General features: G+C 35.0%; 1 protein-coding gene across 4 annotated transcripts in view; it reads left to right on the forward strand.

The window, feature by feature from the left end:
- RB1 (RB transcriptional corepressor 1) overlaps window positions 1-25,929 on the forward strand; it is a gene marked incomplete at its 3' end in the record, with an annotated part of 134,842 nt that overhangs the window by 32,965 nt on the left and 75,948 nt on the right. For all 4 annotated transcript variants that reach the window (XM_079721828.1, XM_079721829.1, XM_079721831.1 and 1 more), the window contains exons 4-12: window positions 1,762-1,881; window positions 8,976-9,014; window positions 10,008-10,075; window positions 12,692-12,802; window positions 15,160-15,302; window positions 17,480-17,557; window positions 19,887-19,996; window positions 20,947-21,024; window positions 24,404-24,491. In XM_079721828.1, the coding sequence (XP_079577954.1) occupies window positions 1,762-1,881; window positions 8,976-9,014; window positions 10,008-10,075; window positions 12,692-12,802; window positions 15,160-15,302; window positions 17,480-17,557; window positions 19,887-19,996; window positions 20,947-21,024; window positions 24,404-24,491 (835 nt within the window). The remainder of the gene's footprint in view (window positions 1-1,761; window positions 1,882-8,975; window positions 9,015-10,007; window positions 10,076-12,691; window positions 12,803-15,159; window positions 15,303-17,479; window positions 17,558-19,886; window positions 19,997-20,946; window positions 21,025-24,403; window positions 24,492-25,929) is intronic.

Below are 25,929 nucleotides of genomic sequence, written 5' to 3' on the forward strand. Positions count from 1 at the left end.
TGCTCCATGGATAGGTATTGCCATATATCTCAAAACTGGAAGTGAGAGTGGTTCCTGAATAAATGCCATTCTAAGTTTGATTTCTTTTTTTCAGCATGTTAGCTCCATTCTTTTTCTTTTTTTAAAGGATCGATTTTTATTTATCTATTTATTTTTGGTTGCATTGAGTCTTCGTTGCTGCGTGTGGGCTTTCTCTAGTTGCATCGAGCAGGGGCTACTCTTCATCGCAGTGTGCGGGCTTCTCATTGCTGTGGAGCACGGTCTCTAGATGCGCGGGCTTCAGTAGTTGTGGCGTGCGGGCTTGGTTGCTCCGTGGTGTGTGGGATCTTCCTGCACCGAGGCTTGAACCCGTGTCCCCTGCGTTGGCAGGTGGATTCTTAAACCACTGCGCCACCAGGGAAGTCCCCATTCTTTTTCTTTTCTAAGCAGCATCATGATTATCTACTCTGTATCATTTCTATTCCTCCTTTATTTGCTTTCCTACAAAGCTTGTCATGGCTGCCCCAATCCCTTCTATATCAGTGGAACTTTTCATAACCTTCTTTTGTGTTCTGTGCCCTCTGCTGATTAGCTGAGGCTTTTATTTTTCCAGTTCCCAAGATAAATGTCTGAGTGGTACAGCCCTCTTTTTGGAATGAAGCCTGTAGCTCACTGGTTGCTAGACAGCCTATGGATGGGTCTAGTGACTACCCTGTAGTTCAGTTAGCTGCTTTGGTATAACTCCTTAGACAAGTTAGAAGTGAGTATGTGAGGTGCAGTTGATGATTGCTATCTGTTTAGTGCCCTATTTTTCAGAAGTCAAAAATGTATGTATTGATATTTCAAATAGGTTAATTTTATAGAAAACAATAAACAATGATTTAAAGTTACTATTTAAGCAACTTAAAATTTTTAATCAGTTTCCCTTTTCCCTTCCCCAACAATTCAGTCCTAAAACCGCTGGTGGGCTGAAGAAAGTAGGTGTGTGCATCTGTGGTAGGGAGCACTGTGGTACCCAGAGAAGGATGCCAGAGCCAAAGTGGGATGAGGAGGTCATCCACCAGGGGCCTGGGGCTTCTTGACATGGGCTGCTTGCTGTGCAATGTCAGAGACCAAGCAGGGTGTGTGGGCAGCTGGTATAGGGAGTCATGGCACATGTGAGGTAAGGGCAGTCTGGGGTGAGGAGTCAGAGTCCTACTAGGGTGAGGACGGTATCCATGTGGAGGGGGGAGGGCAGTCCAGGATGGGGGGAGTCAGTCTGAGCAGGAGAGGAGGGTGCCCATGTGGAGGAGTGGGTAGCTTGGTATTTATATAGGGGGATTGATTAAATGAGTAAATTAAAGATAAGTGGGTCCCAGGTTTCTCACTGTCAAAGAAGAGTTATGAATATGGAAAGGGAAACACTGGAAGGAACCCTGTAGTTTTTGTGTTGGAATTGAATAAATGGATGTGAACTTGTGATTTTAAAACATATAGATAGATACAGAAATAAATATATATATATGTCTATTATAACCCTTATTTTTTTTCTGTGTTCTTGATGATAAGTAGATGTAGGCATAGGTATATAGATATAGTGGTATATAGGTTGAAGACTAGTTGATTTTTTTCCTCTTTAAATTCTAGTAAAATGCAAAAACTAAGTTCCTTCCAAAGGATGTATAATAGTGATTTGGTGTAGAGCTAACAAGTGTTTTGAATTGAAATGTCTATGCTTTGAAAATGAAACAAAATGAATTTTTAAAGTTATAGATTCACTTTTTTCTATTCTTTCCTTTGTAGTGTCTATAAATTTTTTGACTTACTAAAAGAAATCGATACCAGTACCAAAGTTGATAATGTTATGTCAAGACTGTTGAAGAAGTATAATGTGTTGTGTGCACTCTACAGCAAATTAGAAAGGTAAAGTACAAGTTTTATTAGGGTTACACCCTGCTTTTTCGTATCATTGTTCATGATTAATTTCCATCTGGGAACTGTTACATTCTTAGTAAAGTTATTAAGTATTAGATTTGTCCCCTTAATATTCTTAACTTTCTTACTGGTCCAATCATATTCATTCTGAATGTTTCTTCCAAAATTACTTGTTTTACTCATGGTTCTCATTTTTTTTAAACAAACTTAAAGCTAGTTTCCACTTTAGCCTTCTCTGCCAGAAGACTTGTAGCTCTGAACGGAAGGGTGACCTAAATTTAAAATTCTTCCTAATGGTGATACTATGTCTAGAAAAAGAAAGCATGTTGGCACTGGATGGTGTATGTGACCTATACTACTGAGCTATGACTTGTATTCTCCACGGTGGTTTAGAAGAAGTAGTTTTTTTGTGGAATATCCTTTAAGAAACTTCAGGCTATCAGCTGTTTTATTCCACATAAATTAAGAAACTACAACAAGCATTAATGAAATGACTGATAGTACCCGCTATGTGTTAGATGCTAGGGATGTAAAATCATATGATACTATGATCATCAATTAGCTTATAGTAAATAAATAAATTATATCTTTTAATAAAAATAAGTGCAATAATCATTTGATGTGCTACTGTAGAGGATTATTTGTAAGAAGTAGAAATTATGTTGTGGGCAAAATTCTGTGTATGTTTAAAGGGAAGAAGAATAATTATGGGGTGAAAAAACTATAGAAGAAGGCCATGTCTGAGTAGGGTTTAAAGGATAGATAGAAACTCAGCAAGCAAAATATGTGGAGACTGGGACTGAGTATCCTAGGCAGAGTGATTAGCATGTGTGCAAAGCCAGAACAGTACTGTAAAGTATTTTAATATTGCTAATGGCTAAAAGGTAGGAGGGAATTAGACTGATAGTGAGCTTGGACTTTACCCAGCAGGAGATGGAGAGTCATTGATTTTAAGCTAGGGAGTGACACAGTCAGATATGGCCTTTAAAAGGTCACTCAGGCCTTTGCAAAAGGGATTTGGAATTTTTATTGACTAGTTATATGAGATAATTTTGTGTATATTGGCCTTGAAGTAGATCAATAGGATTTCTTCTCTCCTATATGTACCTTCTTTTGAAGAGCAGTTGGGAAGATTAACTATGATACTAAAGTCTATTTATTTCAGGGTAGACTATATGTGTATATATGGCAATGTGCTGTGGTGACTATGATAACTTTTAAAAAGCTAAACAGATCTAGATATTAATAATAATTTTGTCATTCATTGACTGTGTGAGCTAGGGAAACATACTTAATGTCTTTAAACCTCAATTTGAATCTGTAAAATGTAGCTAATAATGCTCTCCTTGCAGAGTAATTGTAAGATAATGTTACAGGTTAGCTCACCTCCTAGCACATACTAAGTGCTAAATAAACAGTAGCTTTTAAAGCTATTATTACCTACATTAATGCTGTCACATAGAAATGTAAAAATGCAAGCCATATATATATATATATTTATTTATTATTTTTGGCTCTGTTGGGTCTTCGTTGCTGCACGCGGGCTTTCTCTAGTTGCAGCGAGCGGCGGCTACTCTTAGTTGTGCTGCGTGCGCTTCTCATTGCGGTGGCTTCTCTTGTTGCGGAGCATGGGCTCTAGGTGCGTGGGCTTCAGTAGTTGTGGCTCACGGGCTCTAGAGTGCAGGCTCAGTAGTTGTGGTGCACGGGCTTAGTTGCTCCGTGGCATGTGGGATCTTCCCGGACCAGGGCTTGAACCCATCTCCCCTGCATTGGCAGGCAGATTCTTAACCACTGCGCCACCAGGGAAGCCCAAGCCATATATTTTAAATATTCTAGTAGCTGCGTGACAAGTAAAAAGAAACAAGTGAAATTAATTTTAACATTTTATTTAACTCATATATCCCAAAATACCAAATTTCAACACATAAATTTGTATACAGATGTTCATGGCAGCATTATTTATAATAGCCAAAAAGTGGAAACACCCTGAATGTCCATCAGCTGATGAATGGATAAACAAAATATGATCTTTCCATATGGTAGAATATTGTTGAGCCATAAAAGGGAATAAAGTTCTGCTACATGCTACAATATGGATGAACCTTGAAAACATTAAGCTAAGTGAAAGATACCAGACACAAAAGGCCACATATTTCATTTTATGATATGTCCAAAACAGGCATATCCATGAGATGGAAGATAGGTTAGTGATTGCTAGGGAATGGGAAGTGAAGGGAATGAGGAGTATCTGTTAAAAGATGTGGGGTTTCTTTTTGGGGTGATGGAAATTTTAGATAACGGTGATGATTACATAACAAAGCGAATACTAAAAACTACTGAATTTATACACTTTAAAATGATGAATTTTATGTTAGGTAAATTATATTTCAACAGGAAAACATGAAACCAATAGAGAAGTTTTACATTCTTTTTCTCATACTAAGTATTTTTTTTAACATTTTGGTGTGTAATTTACATTTACAGCACAACTTCATTTGTACTAGCCAAAAACATTTCAGGTGTTCAGTAGCCATAGGAGCTTGTGGTTCACGTATTAGACAGCATAGATTTATATTGTATGTCATTACCTTTATGATAACATTCTATTCTGAGTTACATTAAATTACAAAATGATATAAAACAATGCATCTGACATTAAACATATTTTCTATAATTATAAAAATCCCCTCTTGATTACCATCTGCTTTTTTTTAATATAAGATAGTAGTTTTCTCTATGTAAATTTTTGATCTACATATTTTTTGTGACTGGCTTCTTTCACTTAGCATGTTTTCATGGTTCATCCATGTTGTAGCATGTTTCAGTACTTCATTACTATTTATTATGGAATAATATTCCATTGTATGGCTATACCACATTTTATTTATTCATTCATCTACTTATAGTTATTTGGGTTGTATGTCTTTTTTTTTTTTTTTTAAGATGTTGGAGGTAGGAGTTTATTAATTCATTTTATTTATTTTTGCTGTGTTGGGTCTTCGTTTTTGTGCTAGGGCTTTCTCTAGTTGTGGCGAGCGGGGGCCACTCTTCATTGCGGTGCGCGGGCCTCTCACTATCGCGGCCTCTCCTGTTGCGGAGCACAGGCTCCAGACGCGCAGGCTCAGTAATTGTGACACATGGGTCTAGCCGCTCCACGGCATGTGGGATCTTCCCAGACCGGGGCACGAACCCGCGTCCCCTGCATCGGCAGGCGGACTCGCAACCACTGCGCCACCAAGGAAGCCCTGGGTTGTATGTCTTTTAACGTAGTTGACAGTATAAAGGAGAACAAGTGTATATTTATAGAGTTTGTTATAATAACTTTATTATATATCATTTTGTCTTCTCTTCATTTCTTTCCATGGATTTGATTTATCATCTTGTGTCATGTGTTTACTCCAATACAGCTTTGATCCTACCCACCTCTTTGTGCTGCTGTTGTCAAACACATTACATTTCATGTGTTAGAGGCCCAAGAATACAATATATACATATTGTGTTATGCAATTATATTTTATATCAATTAGGAGAAGAAAGGAGAAGAAATATGTAATTTTACCATCTTTCATAATAACATAATTACCTTTACCAGTGCTCTTTGTTTATTCATGTGGATGTGAATTACTGTCTTGGGTCATTTGTTTTCAGCCTGAACTTTTATTATTTTTTTATAAGATGAGTTTGCACATTCTCTGTTTTTGTTTGAGACTATCTATTTCACCATCACTTGTGAAAGGTAGTTTTGCTGTATATATGTCTTAGTTTACATTTTTTTTCTTTCTTTGAGTATGTAATCCCACTGCCTTCTGATCTTCATTGCTTCTGTTGAGAAGTCACCTGTTAATGTTATTGTGTTCCCTTGTATGTGATGGATCATTTTTCTCTTGCTGCTTTCAAGATTTTCTCTTTGTCTTTCAACATTTATCCTATGATATATCTAGGTGTGAATCTCTTTACATTTATTCAACTTGGAGGTTGTTCTGTTTCTTGGATGTGTAGACTTGGGAGTTTTCAGCCATTATTTACAAAAATTTTTTTTTCTCTCTCTCTCCATTCTTTTCTGGTACTCCCATTACACATATATTCATGTATCTTTTGGTGTCCAAAAAATACACCAATATATTTTTTGGTGAGCCTCTTCTGTGAGCCTCTTCATTTTTCTTCTTCTTTTATCTCCTTCAAACCACATAATCTCTTTTGATCTGTCTTCAAATTTAGTGCTTCTTTTTTTCTGCCAGCTCAGATCTACTTTTGAGTCCCTCTAGTGAATTTTTTATTTTGGTAATTATACTTTTCAACTCAAATTGCCATTTGGTTCTTTTAAAGTAATTTCTGTCTCTTTACTGATAATCCTCTGTTGGTTGAGACATTGTCAGCATACCTTTTTTTCTTCTTTAAGCATGATTTCCGTTAGTCCTTTGAACATATTTATAATAGCTGTTTTGAAGTCTTTGTTAAGTCTGACACTTTGCTTCTCTTAAATACAATTTCTGTTATCTGCTTTTTTCCCTATGTAGAGGTCACACTTTCCTGCTTCATTGCATATTTCATATTTATTTTTGAAAACCGGACATTTTTGATAACATTGTAGTAACTCTGGGAGCTGATTCTTTTCTCTTGTGGGGCTTGCTGCTGTTGATTTGTCTTTGTTATTTGTTTAGTGGTTTAGCTGTACTATCTCAATGAAGTCTTTTTCTCCCACAGTGTGTAGCCTCTGATCTTGCTCCTTAGAGTAGCCTTGGACAGGTGCGTAGTCACTCAGAGCTGACAGTGGTTTTCGCTGGGTTCTCTTTTGACTATCTTTTCCCTGTTCTTAAGCTAACTGCCTCTGTTGATATCACACCTAGTTGCTACCTCTCACTAATTGCCGACTGATTGCTTTATTGTTTTTTTTAATAAATGTATTTATTTATTTTTGGCTGCCTTGGGTCTTCACGGCTGCATGCGGGCTTTTCTCTAGTAGCAGCGAGTGGGGTCTACTCTTCGCTGCAGTGCCTAGGCTTCTCATTGCGGTAGCTTCTCTTGTTGCGGAGCACAGGCTCTAGGTGTGCGGGCTTCCGTAGTCGTGGCTTGTGGGCTCTAGAGCACAGGCTCCGTAGTGGTGGCGCATGGGCTTAGTTGCTCCGCGGCATGTGGGATCTTCCCGGACCAGGGCTCGAACCCATGTCCCCTACATTGGCAGGCGGATTCGTAACCACTGCACCACCAGGGAAGTCCTGCTTTATTGTTTTTGACAATGCTCTGGGTCACAAGTTGCTTTACAGTCTAATCCAATTAAATTCGGCTCCCTCTGCAGGAGTAGTATTTGAGGCTAGCCTTGAGGCTTATTTTGATACTAGGAGAGCTATTCTTAGCTGTTTTTTCCCTGGTTCTCTCCTAGATGATCTAGGAGTTAGCATTTTGCTCTCATAAGATCTGTTGGCTTTCTCTTACTTGCTTCCACCAAAGTCTGTATTGCTTTCAACAGTTCTCTTATTCTTGAACATCCCCACACTCCATTCCAAATGAGTTCCCTTGGGGAGAGCTCAAGGCTCTATGTTCTTAGGGCCTGCCTCTCCCTTAGGCACCACTTCTGTGCCACTGCTTGGGAGGTCAGGATGGGGACAGTGGTCTCTTCTCTTCGAGTGATACCTCTGTTTTAAGAGTAGGGCACTGAGAAGAGGCGATAGCCCCTGGTCTTCCCAGATTGCCTTTCTTGGCTGGAACCTCTGTCCTATGAGCTGCTCAGCAAGAGAAGTCAGTATTTTTGATGTGCTCTGTGCCTGGAGTAAAACTTTACCCTATGAGTGGGGGCTAAGCGGAAGACAGGAGCCCCAGACCTCTCAGCTCCTCTTGCTTGGGATAGACTTTCTGCAACACAGATCTGGGGGCGATGAGAAATTCTGGGAGCGTACTCTTCCCAGAGAGATAGTTCTAGGCTGGGAGCTGGAGAGAGAAGAGCCCTGTGTCTTGGCTACACCTAGCAGGGGTAGAGCTTTGTTATGCTGAGCTAGAGAGGAGGAGGAAATGAGTTTTGCTTTGAATTCTACAGACTGTCATTGTTCTTACCAAGATTTAGTAGAAGAAATATTTCCTTTTTTTGTTGTATGCCCTTAGGAAAATTTCCAGAGACTTTAAATGGTTTTTTAAAAATAGTTTTACCAATTGTAGTTATTATATTAGGAAACAGGTCTGCAGAGAACCTTACTCCACCATTCCAGAAGTCATTGTCCTAAATAGGTAGGTTTTATACAGCAAGTCCCCTACATATGAATGAGTTCCATTCCGAGAACACGTTCGTAAGTCCAATTTGTTCGTAAAGTCCAGCAAAGTTAGCCTAGGTACCCAACTAACACAATTGGCTACATAGTACTGTACTGTAAAAGGTTTATAATACTTTTCACACAAATAATACAAAAAAAATAAACAAACACAAAAAAATAAAGAAAACATTTTTAATCTTACAGTATAGTACCTTGAAAAGTACAGTAGTACCAGCTACGTCACTGCTACTTTTACGCTTGCTTCCAGACATCCTGGCCTTGAAATAAAGATAATCTACTACTGTACTCTATACAGTACTGTACAGTAAAGTACACAAAGCACAACTACTTGTATGCACACAAGTGACATGTATGCCAGACACGTGAACTGACTTACATGATTGGACGTGTAAGCTCACGTTCACATCTTTGAAAGTTTGCAACTTGAAAGTTTGCAACTTGAAGGTTCGTGTATAGGGGACTTACTGTAGTACTTTCAGTTGTGTTATTTCAGTGACACTATTAGTTAAATAAGCTTTTATGACCTGATCTGAGATTCTAACCAGATCAAGGTTCAATTACAGAATGTATTCCAAGTTAGAAATGCACATATCGAATCCAGTCTTTTTGTAATTAGATATTACAGTGATATGTGAAATGTCATAAATTGGAAACGTCTACTTTAACTTTGTTTTATAATACTGTACTTGAGAAAAAAATGTATCCTTCTTAAAATAAGATGAATAAAGCATGATAAAACTGATTTCTAAATTATGAAAAAAATTTTAAAGTAAGTTTTAAAAAAGCCATAATGTTAACATAATTATTTCTTCCTTTCAGAACATGTGAACTTATATATTTGTCACAACCCAGCAGTTCGTAAGTACCTCAGAGTATGTTATTTTTCACCTTTGGGTTTTTTTTTTTTAGAGATTTTTGTGGGATAATCCCAAACACGTTGATAGTTTCAGGATTAGTTTGACTGACTGTTCTATCATACTTCATAAATTAAGGTCATAGATTTAAGTCATACACGGATTATTTATCTTTTCACAAAGAAAATGATATGAAATACATGCCTTTTACTACAAGGGAGAACTAATAAGGTTGAAGTTAATTCAGAGCAACATTTTACCAGCTCTGGGAAAAATGCCAATTCATTGACAAAATCTTTTTTCAGAGTATATTGTAGGCATTTTATTAACTAAGACTCAGAGCATAACTTTTGAGTAAGAATAAACATGAACGTCTATATTAAAATTTCCAAGTAGTCTTTTAAAATGTATGATATATGTTCCAACAGTATACCATTGTAAGAGCTCTAGAGTTTTTCTTCGGAAACAGAACGAGTAGCATGTGAGATTTTCTGCCTCATTGAAGTAATAATACTGAAGATGATTGATACAAAGGGAAATTGTGATTAATTAATTAACTCTATTAATTCCACTTGTTAATTCCAGCAAGTGAATAACTTAACGTTTATGAAGACATAGTGTTAATTTGGCAGAGTCACCCAAACCTCTGTTTTTCTGCTTACAGAAAATTGATTTTAATTAGAAAAGAGAGCAGAAAAGCATTAATTGGAAGCCATGTATGTCATATTATACCACTTTCTGTGCATATTTTTAGATTACAGTAGAAGATATTCAATATTTTCTTTAAAAAATGTATACTACTCTGGGAAAATATAAATAACATGGTAAAAACACTAACTGAATTGAGACAAATTGAATTCATGTGTAAATTGTGCATTTAAGATGGACTGTATTCTATTATGCGATCAACTCTGGTCTATAATTGTAAAAAAATGAAAAAAAAAGGTGTAGTTGGAAAACAGTGAGTTTTTTTTTCTTCTTTCTATTTGTTTATTAGGATATCTACGGAAATAAATTCTATGCTGGTGCTAAAAGTTTCTTGGCTCACATTTTTATTAGCTAAAGGTAAAGTCATTATGTTTGTTACATACTAATGTTTCAAATGTAATAATTGATAATTCTTTCAAGTAATTTCAAAATTTTAATTCTATTTAATATTGTTCCTCCTTCCCCCTAGTTCTTTGTGTGACTTTTTTTTGTGTGTGTGTGTGTGTGTGACTTTTTAACTGTTAGCAAGTTCTTGTAATTCTGATACTGGAGGCAACCTTGAAAATGTCTCATTTCATTTCTTTTTCTAATATTTTTCATTCTTTCCTATTTTTAAGAATAATGTTACTGTTTTTATAAAAGTGATATATATTCATGATAAAGAATGCAAATAATACAGCAAAGCACAAAGAAAAATCTGGAAAAATTACCCAAAACCCACCTAGAAATAATCATCATTAAAATTATGTGGTTGTATGCACAAAAATGTATCTGGAATAAGATTCTGATTAAAAAAGGTGGGTGGGTGAGTGTACTCACAAACATATATATAAGTTTCTAAAAATAATATCATATTATTATGCTATGTTTAAAATATAAAAATTAATTTTACTCAAATTTTATAGAAGAAAATAAGAGAAATGGAAAGAATTGCTTAAATTTATGTTTTGTCACTTAAGCAGTATTATTTCTTAAAATATTTCTCTAAGATTATGAAAACATTAAGAGGTTAGAATCTGTATTTAACTTTATGTTTTGAGTTAAAGCAATATATATTAATCTGCTCTGAAGAAAAAGAATTCTCACTCTTCCTGTCACCTTCCTATTCCCTACTTTCAGATTTGCTTATTTTTTGTTATCATTACATTACCAAAGATTATAATATTTACATTCTGTTCTGTAATTATAATTATCACAGTTGTTTTGTCTCATTTATGTATTTTAAATGGATTCTAAGCTTATTGTCACTCCTGTATCATAGCTTCTCCATTTCTGAGTTCTTTATGTTGGTCTATCCTTAGCTGACTAGATTTTACCATGAAGGAGTTTTTCAAAAAAGCCTTTTTGGCGCCATGTTTTCTATGTTTGACATGTTTATGAACCATGTCCGTAGTCTTTAGACTTGAAGGACAACTTGGTTGTGTATTCTGTTCTTGTATCATGTTTTTTTTTTCCTCAGGACACTATTTTCTGGAATTGAACATTGCTGTTGAGAAATTTGAGACTAGCTTAATTTCCACCCCCCCTCATTTTCTTCCTTGAATATTTAAAGAATTCCTTTTTTTAAAAATTGAGATTTAATACATTAACCAGAAAGTTTCTATACCTCCAGTATTGGGATTATTAGTGGTTTAGCAGTCAGATGCCAATAAGATAGAAAATGAATCAAATTAAACTTCTCTTTTAAAAATACTGCACAACATAGAGCCATAAGCAAATATGTCATAGCTATATGATTTGTATATTTTGTGTAGCTACACTGTTTTTTTCTTAGGTGTTTATTATATGCATTAATTTCCTTATATACAGCTCTTTATAATAAATATACAGCTCTTTAGTTGTATATTATATAAACTTTTAGGATTTTGTGCTAAATAATTGCTTTATAGATGACTTTACAATTATATACTAATTTTATTATTTCTTAATGGCTTTGGTTATTAATATTTTGGAGTGGGTTGAAATTGAAAATATATGAGGTTTCATAAATAAATAGAACTGAAGACTAACGTGTATCATTCTTCAAAATGATTTTCAGAGGTAGTAAATTTTATAACTTTTACCAAAACTAGAAGTGAGTTTAAAGAAGGAAAAATCAAAATAAATTTAGACATAGGGACTGAATTATTATAATAATACCTAAATGTAAAATTCTCATGGTAGACTTATACTTCATTTATAATTTTTTTTAGTAAATTTATTTGTTTTATTTATTTATTTTTGGCTGCATTGGGTCTTTGTTGTGTGGGCTTTCTCTAGTTGCAGTGAGCGAGGACTACTCTTCGTTGCAGTGCACTGGCTTCTCATTGCAGTGGCTTCTCTTGTTGTGGAGCACAGGCTCTAGGCACATGGGCTTCAGTAGTTGTGGCAGGTGGGCTCAGTAGTTGTGGCTCACGGGCTCTAGAGCACAGGCTGTGTAGTTGTGGTGCACGGACTTAGTTGCTCCATGGCATATGAGATCTTCCCAGACCAGGGCTCGAACCCGTGTCCCCTGCATTGGCAGGCAGATTCTTTTTTTTTTTTTTTTTTTTTTTTTTTTTTTTTTTTTGTGGTACGCGGGCCTCTCACTGTTGTGGCCTCTCCCGTTGCGGAGCACAGGCTCCGGATGCGCAGGCTCAGCAGCCATGGCTCACGGGCCCAGCCGCTCCGCGGCATATGGGATCCTCCCAGACCGGGGCACGAACCCGTATCCCCTGCATCGGCAGGCGGACTCTCAACCACTGCGCCACCAGGGAGGCCCCAGGCAGATTCTTAACCACTGTGCCACCAGGAAGTCCCCATTTATAATTTTATAACTTTATATATTTTTATATATTGAACATCTGACTGAATTTTTGCAAAAAAAAAAAAGATCTTTAACATGCTCTAGTGATTGTTGCATAAATGAGTATATGGATACAGCCATACCCACAATTTTCCCTGACTTAAAGACCTCAATCTCTACCTTAAGATGTGGACCTTCTTTGTTTTCAGGGCAAGTTTTACAAATGGAAGATGATCTGGTGATCTCATTTCAGTTAATGCTGTGTGTCCTTGACTATTTTATCAAACTCTCACCTCCTGCATTACTCAAAGAACCATATAGTAAGTATTTTAAGTAATTTATGCCCCTCCTACTTCATCATTCAACAGTTTTTTACGGACTTACACTAGATCCAAAACATGGTTCTAGAGCCAAGGGAATAATAAAAAAGAAATCAGACATGGGTTCTACCCTTAAGTAGTATAAGATATAGAAGGAGAGATAAGTAAGCAAGTAATTAGAGTATATGGTTGAAAATAGTCTGGGCCAAAATATAGCAAATACTATGGGAGTTGAGGAGAAAGTTTTCCTAGCTGAGAAATACCAAGGAAGACCATAAAAAAGTGGTGGCATTTGAACTGAATGTTGAAGGAGTAGTTAGGGTTTGAGTGTTGTGGTAAGTTGGGAGACTGCACTCCCAGTAAAGAGAAAATCAAGAGGCAAGGCATAGATATGAATGAGACTGCATGGGGAAGACTAACCTGTTCTATAGGAATGGATTAACTAAATTTTTATTATTGGAAGCTATAATGATTATGTGACTGATTTTTTTTTTTTGCATATGAACTGTAATTGATCCACTTCGGTGGGTGATGAGATAGGAGGTGTATTTAAATAATAGCTATTGCTGAAATAATTAGATAGCATTAAGCAAAGACAAGTATATTCCTCTTAGAATGGAATTGCTCCCTTTGGTGGCATGTAGAGTAGGATTTAAAATCACTTAATACACTATAGAGAAATGTAAACTTAACTAAGGCGTAGCTGATTCCTTGCTCCTAAAATGTTGACAGTATTAGTCATACCGAAAATAATAGGGGAAAGATCAAAACATGGAAGTCTCAAAGTGTTGAAGTGGCTGAAAAGCTGAAGCCTGATTAATCTTCGTGAACAATAACTTCCTGGAAAAATGAAGCAGAATTTTGAAAAGATGTTGAACATGGCTTGACAGAAAAGGCAGGTCATTTAGCAGAAACCACATGTAAAACAGAGGGGAAAAAATAGAAAACATATTTTAAAAATTTCTGAATCTTTAAAAATTTCCTTTATATGCCTTTTCCTCACTTTTTATAAATGTTATAACTTTAAAAAGTTGATATATAACTTTAGCTTGACAGCCTTTGTTCTTTTGGATAATGTACATTTAATTCTGTAAGTGCCATGTTAAAGAGAAAGCAGGATAAGATGTTGAATTAACTGGCTATGGTAAACTTGCAATTAACTTTTTATTATGAAGAATTTCAGTGAGCATAAAAGAAGAAAGTCGTATAATAAGCCTCCATGTACTTATCACCTGCTCTCAATGCATAACTTATGGTCAACCCATAGTCCTATCTACTGCTCAGTTGTACCAGCTATATTATTTTGAAGCACACTTTTGCATACTGTTTCATCCCTATAAATTTCAGTATGTATCTCTGAAAGATAAAATCTTTTAAAAAAGCATGATGACAGTACCATTCTCACACCTAAAAATCAATTAATAGTGATTCTTTAATTCTACCAAATATCTAGTAAGTGTCCATATTTTCAATTGTTTTATAAAAGTAATTTAAAAATTTTTTACATGTTGACTAAATCAGAATCTAAATAAGATCTCTACTTTGTGATTGGTTGGTATGCTTTTAAGACTTAAAAAGTTCCTCCTCCATCTCTCTTTCTCTTTTTTCTTGTAATTTATTTATTAAATAATCAGGTGGTCTTGTTCTGTTGAGTTTTCCATGGTTTAATTTTTAGTGATTGCATCCTATGGTGTAGTCTTAACATGTTCCTCTATCCTGTCAGTTTCTTGTAAGGTGTTTGTTGGGCCTAGAGGCAGTTAATACTTTTTATACTTAGTCATCTGTAATCTCTTTAATAGCTGAATTCACATTCAGTTTGAATTGAAAATGCTCAAAATAATCCAGGGGATTTTTAAAAAATTACAATTTAGTGTCACATGAGTATATTTGTATGCTTAATTTTTTTAAAGCATCGTAATTTATTTGCTAAAACTTTAAAAAATTTATTTTTTATCCTGTATCTACAAATTGAATCCATAAATACATGCTTATTATTTTTAAGACTCTTTTAAGATAGAAAACATTTTTTCCCCTTGCAGACTAGTAGGATACACTTAATATTAGTTTATAAGTTGGCTATTTCCCTTGCATTTTTCATATTTGTCTGTGGGGTTTTAAATTTCTTTTTGGGCTAGTTGGGGGCAGAAGAGAATAGGGATGGTAACAACTATTACCAGTATATAACTTACAGTAGATATTCAATAAATAAAGCTGTTAGCTTTTTAATGAAGCCTAATAATAAAAGTAGCAGAATGTTACCAAGATTATTTCTGACCTTCCGAGTTATAATTAGAATACTTCATTATTTTATACAGTGGAATGTGCAATTGTTCTTATCTAATTTACCATTTTTACAGAAACAGCTGTAATACCTATTAATGGTTCACCTCGAACACCAAGGCGAGGTCAGAACAGGAGTGCACGGATAGCAAAACAACTAGAAAATGATACAAGAATTATTGAAGTTCTCTGTAAAGAACATGAATGTAATATAGATGAGGTAATTTAACTTCATGATTTCTTTAAAATAGTTAAAGTAGATTTAGATGTAAGTTCTTCCTAACAGTATATAATTCTTTTATGATGAGCTTGCTTTTTGTAATTAGTGCCAACTCTTTTGCAGTAGCAAAATATTTAGAAAAAGTTTTATTTTCATATTCAGTTACTTTGATTTTAAGGAGAATAGCTCCCTCACTCTGGAATCATTGAAATGTACATGATTAAGGCAATAGTTTTCAAATGTATTTGTTCTTTGATTCCTCTGTGGTTACTGATACACCTAATGTTTTCAAGTATCCTGCTCAGAAAACCCTAGCATTTTGGTTTAGTGCTAAGTGATACCAACATTAAGTTTCTGTTTAGCCTTCTGTAGTTACTCTTTTTCTAAATATCACACCAGATGTTAATGACTGGTAGAGGATACATGAACACCCAGGAATTGCTTATCTTGTTAATAAAATCTGGAATTTTAGAATTGGAAGGAATCTTACAAGTAATGTACTTGGCCTCCTTTTACTAATGAATAAACAAGCTTCTAGAGACTGATAGCTGATTACTAACAGAGTCTATGCTTTGGACCATCTGCTACCAGTGCTTCTTTCACTGTGCTGTGCTCTTTCTCTCATAGACTTATATTGTCCACAATTCACTACCACTAGAAAGTTGTGTGAAATGTTGCATCTTTGAAATTGCTCTGTCAACTATGGGAAGGAATTGGGGGTATGATCTCAAAATCTAGTTTAAGAAGTGTTGGAATGATTTATCAAGATATCTGGGTTTTAGCACTGTGGCTTTTATTAATTTTAACAAATATATAGATACAGACATATAGCTGTATCAACTTTACACATGTAATATATTTACTTTTCTAGAGTAACAAATTATCTTTGCTAATAAGCTGACAAATGTAGTTGAAATATTTTTTTTTACTCCAGTCTGTTGCTTACTCCCTCAAGGTAATGAATAGGAATAAATGCAGTTTTCTAATTCCTGGTTGTTAGTTCTCTGTATTTTAGAACTACTTATAAAATTGCATTTCAAAAATCAGGAATAATTCATGTTTTTCCTTTTTATTTTAAATAATTGTTCTATAATTTAGAATGTAATAATGATTTGTAAAGTGTAGGTGATTAATAACTTTTGGGGTAATTCATATTAATTTGACACTTGATTATTTACATGTAACATTTATAGTTATATAACTATTGGTTAGTTATATTTATGGTTATATAATTATTGGTTAGTCACACTAATTCGTTAAATAGAACTACCCACCCTATAATTATTCCAGTTCAATGGGAATTAATTAGAAAACAATACTAATATGTATTACAGAAGCTTAATTCTTAAAGCATTTTTGTGAAGCAGAAGATAGGAACTTATTAATAGGAAGATATTAAATTATTCTACCTTAATAAATGTAGACTGCAAATTGGAAAAGGAAGTTAAATGAAGAAAAGTAAATTGTTTAAAATTCCATAACACTTTGCCAGTGTAAAATAGTTAGGGGTATAACTCCAGGTTTTCCAAGGACAGTCTTTATTATCCATGTTAAATGTAGGGTTTTTTGTGTGAAACTGCATAATGACCAAAACATTTTCACTCGGTTTTGAATAGAATTGTTGGGTATTTGCATGTGAAATAATCTTCTTATAAAAGCAGGTCATTTTCCTAAATTTACTGAAATAATTGACTTGATATTCCCTAAGCTAGATATGTGTGTGAAGTGGCCCAAAAATATGCTTTGGGGAGAAATCAGAGGCAGTGTAGAGAAGTTAAAAGAGTCTTGGCTTTGATGCTAGACAGATTGGGTTTCAATTCCAGCTCTGCCACTTCCTAGCTGTGTAACTTTGGTGAAGTCGCTTAATATTTTTGAGCCTCCCATGTTTTCACTATATGTTAAATGTGGGATTTTGAAGTTGGTTTCGATGGATTTTCTTCTTATAAATCCCATTTCATTATAATTCCATTTCATCCCCCCTGCACCTCCATTTTAGGACCTGAAATCTGCCTCACATGAATTAAAAAGTGAATAATTGAATTAATTATAAATAAGCATCACACTGGGTTGAATGTAACTCATTGATCAAAATGTCAGTTAACACTTTCATTCTGTTGTTAATAGTGACAGAGATTTTTTTTTTTATTTTAATGGTCATGTAACTTTATCTTTTTCAGGTGAAAAATGTTTATTTCAAAAATTTTATACCTTTTATGAATTCTCTTGGAATTGTAGCTTCTAACGGACTTCCAGAGGTAATCTGAAAGAAAACGTAATAAAAAATTAATGTGTTACGGGACTTTAGCGAGGGAGGAATAGTTGCCTAAATTTCTTAAGATCACTTTACTGTATATTAAATATTTTTTACTCAAGGAAAGAATCTAAGTAGAATTGTGGTGAATCAACTTTATATAGTAAGAAAAAACCCCTTTTGAACCCATTTATGCTCAAATGTATAAATAGGCAGCATTTAAAAATTTGTACTAGAAGTTGATTTGTACTAAAATTTTTCAAAAATCAGAATGTAGGCTTTTGAACTTCTAAATGCCATTAAATATTTAAATAGAAGTAAATATCTATAATCAAATTTGATTCTAATTTGCTTTGCTATGCTTCTTTAAGCATAGGAGCCATGATTAGTGACATCAACATTATTAGCATTACTGTACTTGGAGCAACTCTTTTGAGGCCTTTTTTTTGGCCGCAACGAATGGCTTGCAGGACCTTAGTTCCTCCACCAGGATGGAGCCCAGGCCCCGGCAGTGAAAGCCAAGTCCTAACCACTGCACTGCCAGGGAATTCACTCTTTGGAGTATTTTTAAAAAGCTACTTAATTGGATGTAGCTTTGGTTGAAATGAGTGTGATTATATGGTAGAAATGTTTTACCTTAGTGGTGTGCCATCCATCCATCTCTTTCTTTTCACATTTTTCCTCATATGTCTTGCTCTTCAGTGAGAACAGAACAACTGAGAACTTTATGTAGTTATGTGTGGAGAAAAGAATGCTTAAATAAATGATGAAGAACAAGTACTCAGTGAGGAAGCAGCGTTTCAGACACACCTAGTATCAGTTACCAAGACCAAAAGACATGAAATCAGAGAGCTAGATTGCTGATTTGATGGCCTGAGTTGGTAGCTAGTCCTCCTTGAATTAACTAACTTATTCATTCAACAGTTATTTAGTGAGTGCTTAATATATGCCAGGCATTGTCCTAGATATCAATGCAGAGATTTAACTCACAGTCATTGTCATTAAGGTGCTAGTGGAAGAGATGGACATAGAAGTAGAACATTAACAGGAGTCTACAAGAGTCTAATAGTCTAATAGATGTGTACACAGGGTGTTGTGATATCTCAGAGGAGGGCTCCCTAATCCAAAGTGGGCCAGATAGGTTTTGCGGAAAATTCTTTGGAGGTGATGTGATTTCTGAGCTGAGTAAGATTTATGAGAAGTGGCATTTCCAGGGGTTGGAAATTATAGATTTAAAGTCACAGTGATATGTGATAGTATGCTCTGTTCTGCAGAGTGAGTGGTAAGACATGGTACTAAAGAAACAAGAAGGGGCCAAAAGTTGTATTTCTGAGTTCTGTTACCAACTTATATACCAAAATATATGCTGTTTACAACTCTAAAGAATCTTGGACATTCATAATTCTTTTCCCTCTGAAAGGATTACAGGCTTATTATTAGAAAATTCAAGATAAACTTTACATTATATAGCACTAATAGCTGCCAGTCAATAAATGATTGATAATTAATACCTAACTGACATAGGGCAGGAATGACGATTAAGCCTAATCAAACATAAATGGCTGTTCGGCCTAAAAAATTTATGCAAACAAACAAAAGTTTACATTTAACTGGATTTTTTCCTACCACTCCTTTTAGAATGCAATTTTAACTCTCTCAGGTTGGAAACACTCTGGCTTTAAAAGTCACAGGAGAAGGCTGCTAAATGGTTTTCTATTGGGCATTGGTTTTTATATTATGATTAGAAAATTATGAATCAGAACTGATAAAAGAATTATAGTTTGTAGCATTTGGAGAAGTGTCTAAGATTGGAAATAAATTGTGCAAGTATGTTAATTGGGCTAATTAATTGAGCTTATACTCTTGCCCAAGATACGTAACTGAAGGGGGTCAGAGTGAATCAAAGGATTTAGAAAAGATAGGCAGAATACATAATAAAGGTCTGTTACAGTGTTTGAAAAGTTATTTTATATTGATAAGTGTAGTAGAAGATTAAAAGTGAGTGATGTATGGGATGGAGGATCTCGGCAATTAAGTGGTTATAATAATGTCTTTTCATCTTACGGTTCCATCTCAGTATTGTTCTGTAACATTGGTGATCCTTGTCTAGATAAAATGTGAGATATGTGCATAAAATAGGTTTAAAATTGAGTTGAAAAAAAGTTGCAATTTTCTTCACTTTTAGATATGCCTTATTTATATTCCATGTGAAGTCTGTATAGTGTAAAATTAAGTGTATATTTTTACGAAGATTCTTTAATTAAATCTGTATTTCTGTGTACTGAGAAGTAATGACATGAAAAGGATAATCATCAATATTTTTTGCCTTTGAGGTGGAAAGTCTCTCTAAACAATATGAAGAAATTTACCTTAAAAACAAAGATATAGATGCAAGATTATTTCTGGATCATGATAAAACTCTTCAGGCTGATCCTACAGACAGGTATTATACATGATATATTATTATTTGTTGATATGCTGGTTCATTTTTTAAAAAGTTAGTATAAAATTGTATTCTCTTGAATTGTCATATAGAATCCTACAGTAGGAATGGTTGACGGTAACTACAGGCACCTGTGGTATATTGTGTGTTCCGTTCCAGGCCATTGCAATAAAGCAAATCATGCAAACTTTTTGGTTTCCAAGTGCATGTAAAAGTTATGTTTACATTGTACTATAGTCTGTTAAGTGTGCAATAGCATTATATCCAAAAAACAGTGTACATACCTTAATTTAGAAATACCTTATTTCTAAAAAATGATAACCATCATATGACAATGCAGAGTTTACAAACCTTCAGTATGTAATAAAACACAGTATCTGTGAAGCACAGTAAAGCAAAGTGCAATAAAATGAGATATGCCTGTAAAAATTTTTTGAATGATTGTAAGTGTGGTTAATTTTAAGTCTTCAGCATGAAATCTTTTAATATTAACTAAAAAAAATGTATATATATAAAATTTGGAAGTTAAACAAATAAAATGTTTCAGATTTTATTTAAGTCAAAGTAAAGTTTTTGGAAGACATAATGTTTGAAAAACTTGAGTTTTGATATTTTTTGATACTGGACAACCTTGCTAGTAATATCTTCAACATCTAACATTCTAGAGGAAACAAACATCTAACTTTCACTTTCAAAAAAATTCTTAGTGATTGGTACACCGTTCGTTGTAAACCTAGTGGAAAGAAACCCAACTTAAAAATTATGATAAAAAAATAAAATTTTATTTATTTAAGCAGCTTCTGGATCATCTATTTCCTATCACTTCTATTATTTACTTAACCATTTTGTATGATGTTATGAGTCAACAGAAGGTACTTTACTGCTTTTTTGACTCATAAATCACAAATTGTAAGTTTTCAGTCTGAATGACTTTGTTTATCATTATTTAGTTTTGAATTGCAGAGAACACCACGAAAAAGTAACCCCGATGAAGAGGTAAATGTGATTCTTCCACAGACTCCAGTTCGGTATGAATTTTCTTACTTTTGATTTTCATTATAATTATTTATTCAGTACTTTATAGTGCTTTGGATTTATTCATTTGTTTCATTATATATTTGTATATACATGCAGCAAATATATATTGAGTGCTCTTTGTATGCCAGACATGTTACTAGTTGCTGAGGATATGATTATTAGACGTAGTTCTGTCTGTCCTTAAGGTATATAACCTAGAATGAGAATGTGTTCCATTTCAGTATATAAAAAAGAGAAAAAAAGTATCACCATTTGCTCTGTATATAACCTAGAAAGATTGGAGCCAGTTTTTAGTGTCCTTTTCCTCACTTGCTTCCCACATGTAATCTGTTTTCAAGTCTTGTTGAGTCTACCTCCTAAGTATTTGAGTTCATCTACTGTTTCCCATTCCTACTCTTCCCACCCTTGTCCAAGATATCTCTCTCCTTCTCTTGGATTTTTTGCAGTAGCCTACTAACTGATCTTGCTGTTTCTACTCTCATGACTATTCCTGTCTCCCTATCACCAAATATATTCTCCAGAGAGCCCCCAGAATAATATTCTAGAGATGTAAATCAGATCATGTTCACCCTGCTGTTAAGTTTGTGATTGCTTCCTATTGCAATTGAAATACAGTGCAAATTCCTTAACAGTGCCTACAAGACCTTATATGATCTAGCTTCTGTTACCTCTCCAACTTCATCTTGTTTTCCTGCTCATTATGTGCTAACCAGTTTTCTGAACTCTCCAAAATCTTCTTTTGTACTCAGTGACCTTCACATTTGCTTTTGTTTCTTCTTTTTTTTTTTTTTTTTTTTTTGCGGTACGTGGGCCTCTCACTGTTGTGGCCTCTCCCATTGCGGAGCACAGGCTCCGGACGTGCAGGCTCAGCGGCCATGGCTCACGGGCCCAGCTGCTCCACGGCATGTGAGATCTTCCCGGACCGGGGCACGAACCCGTGTCCCCTGCATCGGCAGGCGGCCTCTCAACCACTGCGCCACCAGGGAAGCCCCACTTTTGTTTTGTTTCTTCTTGAAACTCTTCCTTCTTTTCTATGAATTGCCAACTACTACCCTTCTTTTAGGTTCAGCACAAATACTACTTTTTTGAGGACTTATTTCTCTCTGAGGTATTTTCCTTTATTATTCTTTCTCACAGCATCCTGTTCTATTCCTTCAAATTATGTATCACAATTTGTAATTATAAATTCATCTGTGTGTTTGCTTGTTTTTGTCAATACCCACAATAGCCTTTAAGTCCATACCACATGGACCATGACTTTCTTGTTCACCATTTAATCATTAGGACCTAGGAGAATACTTGGTACATAGTAAAACAATCATTAATTTTTTCAAATGACTACATAGACACATAAAAATACATTTTTGTTTAAATATAGTAAGAGACATAGGACAAGTTAATGAGATGGCACAGAAGGGACTTTATGAAGTGATATTTGAACTGAATTTTGAAACATGTAAGTTTGTGTCACAGGAGACTGACAGCATGTGCAAAGGCATGGAAGTATGAAACAACATGATGCATCTGGGAACTATAAGCATCTCTGTATTGATGGACTAAATGGGAAGATGAAATGGCAGGAGAGGAGGGTGGGTAATAGATCATGAAAGGCCTTATATTCCATACTCAGAACTTTGGACTTTAGCCTGTGCAGGATATGGCCTGTTGCTATACCTGGGTATTAAGCAGGGCTAGGATAAAATCAGACTTGATTTGTGAAAGTTTACATGGTAGTAGTTTGTGAAGAGATGGACTGAGGAGGGCGTGGTGAGAAATAGAGAGACCTGTCAGTCTGTCACAGTGGTTAGGCAAATTAGGATAACCTGAGGAGTTTTTTTTTTTTCTTCAAAGTACATTTGCCTAGACCCTGCTGCCATAGACATAGTCAAAATCTCAAAATGCTCCATTGCAGTAATCCAGTTGAGAGATGCTGAAGATCTGAACCAAGAGATAGGCAGTTGAAATGAAAGAGCAAGAACAGGTTTGATAAATAGTTGATGAATTCATATTTAGAATATTATTCTTAAGGCATTTGTGAGATATGAAGAAGATAATGTAGTAAGTAGTAGGATATAAGGATCTTATAGATTTGGGAATCATCAGGGAGAGTTAAAATCAGAAAAACAGGGTCAGGGGGTGGTGTGATGAATTGGGAGATTGGGATTGACATGTATATACTGATGTGTATAAAATGGATGACTAATAAGAACCTGCAGTATAAAAAAATAAATAAAATTAAATTAAAAAAAAAAAAGAAAAACAGATGAGGTTGCCTGAAGTGAGCGTGCGTAATAGCAATAACGGTTGGCTAAGGGCTGAACCCTAAAGAATGCTAGCATTTAAGGGCGAGATAGAAGTTAGATTAAAGAGAATGAGAGGTGTGATTGGGGAGGCCAGAGAATGAAGCCAAAGAAGCCAAGGGAGGAAGGGAGTTTCAGAAGAGAGCAAGTGTTTAAGAGTGTCAAATAACTCAAGAAAATCAAGTATCAGAACAAATAAAAAAGATCTTTTGGTTTTAGCGGTTGATCACTTATGGCTTTAGTCATTGTGGCTTAAGTAGATTAGTACATGTACACATCATAGAAGCAATATATTTAAAAGTTGAGGAAGTGTAGATATCAGTTTAGAGAGGCTTGACTGAGAACACTGAACATGTTTTATTAAATAATATTTAAAGACCCTTTTGCCTATAAACATTCTACAGTTTTTTGCATCATTAAACAGTGCCTACAGAGTAGCAATGAACTGCTACTCCAAAATTGGAACATTAATATTTACCATATACCATACACAGACATGCGTGTGTGCACACACACACACACACACACACAATTATATAATTAAAGAAATCTTAAAGAGATTGACCTACTTTTATGTTTTAGTGATGATGACTTCTAAAATTATGTATGCTTTCATCTTGAAGGTCTCTGTAAAGGACAGTCACTTGGTTCTCTACTTGAGTTACTAAATATCTTACTGTCTTTATTTGAAAATTTTTAATATTTAATTGTAATAATGTTTTCTTAAAATATTACCATTTTTATGCCAGTTTATGTTTTATCCTTAAAATAATGTCATTACTTTCATCAATTGTTTTGTTGATATTTAGTTCTATTAGTAAATAAGCATATCAGTTCTTTAATTATAAACTTACTGATGATCGACATATGCTTTCTTAAAGATTTAAGTAAAATGTAATTCCTCATAAACAGCAGTACACCAAGGCTTTTATAAAGTCTTATTTCAGAGAACTTCTTAAAGATAAACGAGACAATGAGATTGAAGATACGTGTAACTTATGAAATAGATACTTATCATTTTTTCTTTTTATTCCTTCATTGCTTAACACTTCTTCCTATTTTTTTCTAGGACTGTCATGAATACTATCCAGCAATTAATGATGATCTTAAATTCAGCAAGTGATCAACCGTCAGAAAATCTGATTTCCTATTTTAATGTAAGCCATATATGAAACATTATTTATTATGATATCTTGGCAAATAAATTGGAAATTAGAAGTTAAAATACTGAGTGTTTTTTTAAACACCCATTTCCCAACCAACATGTAGTTGTCTATTATCTTATTTCTTGCTTTTTAAAAAAACATTTTTTTTTTAACTTTTATTTTTGGCTGTGTTGGGTCTTTGTTGCTGCATGCGGGCTTTCCTCTGGTTGCGGCGAGCAGGGGCTACTCTTCGTTGTGGTGCGTGGGCTTCTCATTGCGGTGGCTTCTCTTGTTGCAGAGCACAGGCTCTAGGCATGCGGGCTTCAGTAGCTGTGGCACGCGGGCTCAGTAGTCGTGGCTCGTGGGCTCTAGAGCGCCGGTTCAGTAGTTGTGGCGCATGGGCTCCGTTGCTCTGCGGCATGTGGGATCTTCCCAGACCAGGGCTCGAACCCGTGTCCCCTGCCCTGGCAGGTGGATTCTTAACCACTGTGCCACCAGGGAAGCCCTCTTGCTTTTTTTAACTCTCCAAATTAGATATTATTAGTAGTATTGTTTTATTTAGACAGTGTTATTTTTAGATTTTCTCATATTTACTTTTTGTGTTGCTAACCATTCTTTTTTACAACTTAGACCTCACTTTCATAATTATTTTCTTCTTTCTTCAGATACATCTTTTAATCATTCCTTTCATGGGGGTTAGTTTGGGATGAACTTAACAAGCTTTTTGTTTCTTGTCTTAAAATATCTTTAGTCTTGGACTTCCTTGGTGGTCCAGTGGTAAAGACTCCACTCTCCCAGTGCAGGGGGCCCGGGTTCGATCCCTGATCAGGGAACTAAGATCTCACATGCCACAACTAAGACCCGGCACGGCCAAATAAATAAATAAATTACATACATACATACATACATACATACATTCATAAATATATTTTTTAATATCTTCACTCTTATTTTTTGTAAGGTAGTTTACCTGGATCTTCAATTCTAGGCTGACCTTTACTTTCTCTTAGTAGTTTGAAGATATTACTTCACTATTTCCTGGCTCTCGTTGCTACTAAGATGTTTTCTGTCAGTCCATCTGTTGTTCCTTTATAGTTTATCTTTTCTCTCTGGCTCTTTTAAGATATTTTCTTTGAATGTGACATTAGACAGGATATAACATTTGCCATATCTCTACAGTTTTTTTTATTTAGCCCACTTTCATTTACATTTCTTGAGTGGCCCTGTGTGCATTGCAGTTTGCAACTCCTGATGGACCCTGAGTTTGATATCTGAAGGACCCCTGCTAGCCTCTCTCCCCTCAAAAAAGGGAGAGAGGAAGAGAGAGAATGAAAACTAGTGTCTATATTCCTTGTTTGCTCCTTTACTCCTTTAAAATCAAGTGAGGCTTGGGAGCCACTGAAATGCTCATCTGTGGCAGTTGGATGAGGCTAGGAGACTTACTAAAATT

The sequence above is a fragment of the Hyperoodon ampullatus genome, assembly GCF_949752795.1.
Source record: "Hyperoodon ampullatus genome assembly, chromosome: 16".
Classification (NCBI taxonomy): domain Eukaryota; kingdom Metazoa; phylum Chordata; class Mammalia; order Artiodactyla; family Ziphiidae; genus Hyperoodon; species Hyperoodon ampullatus.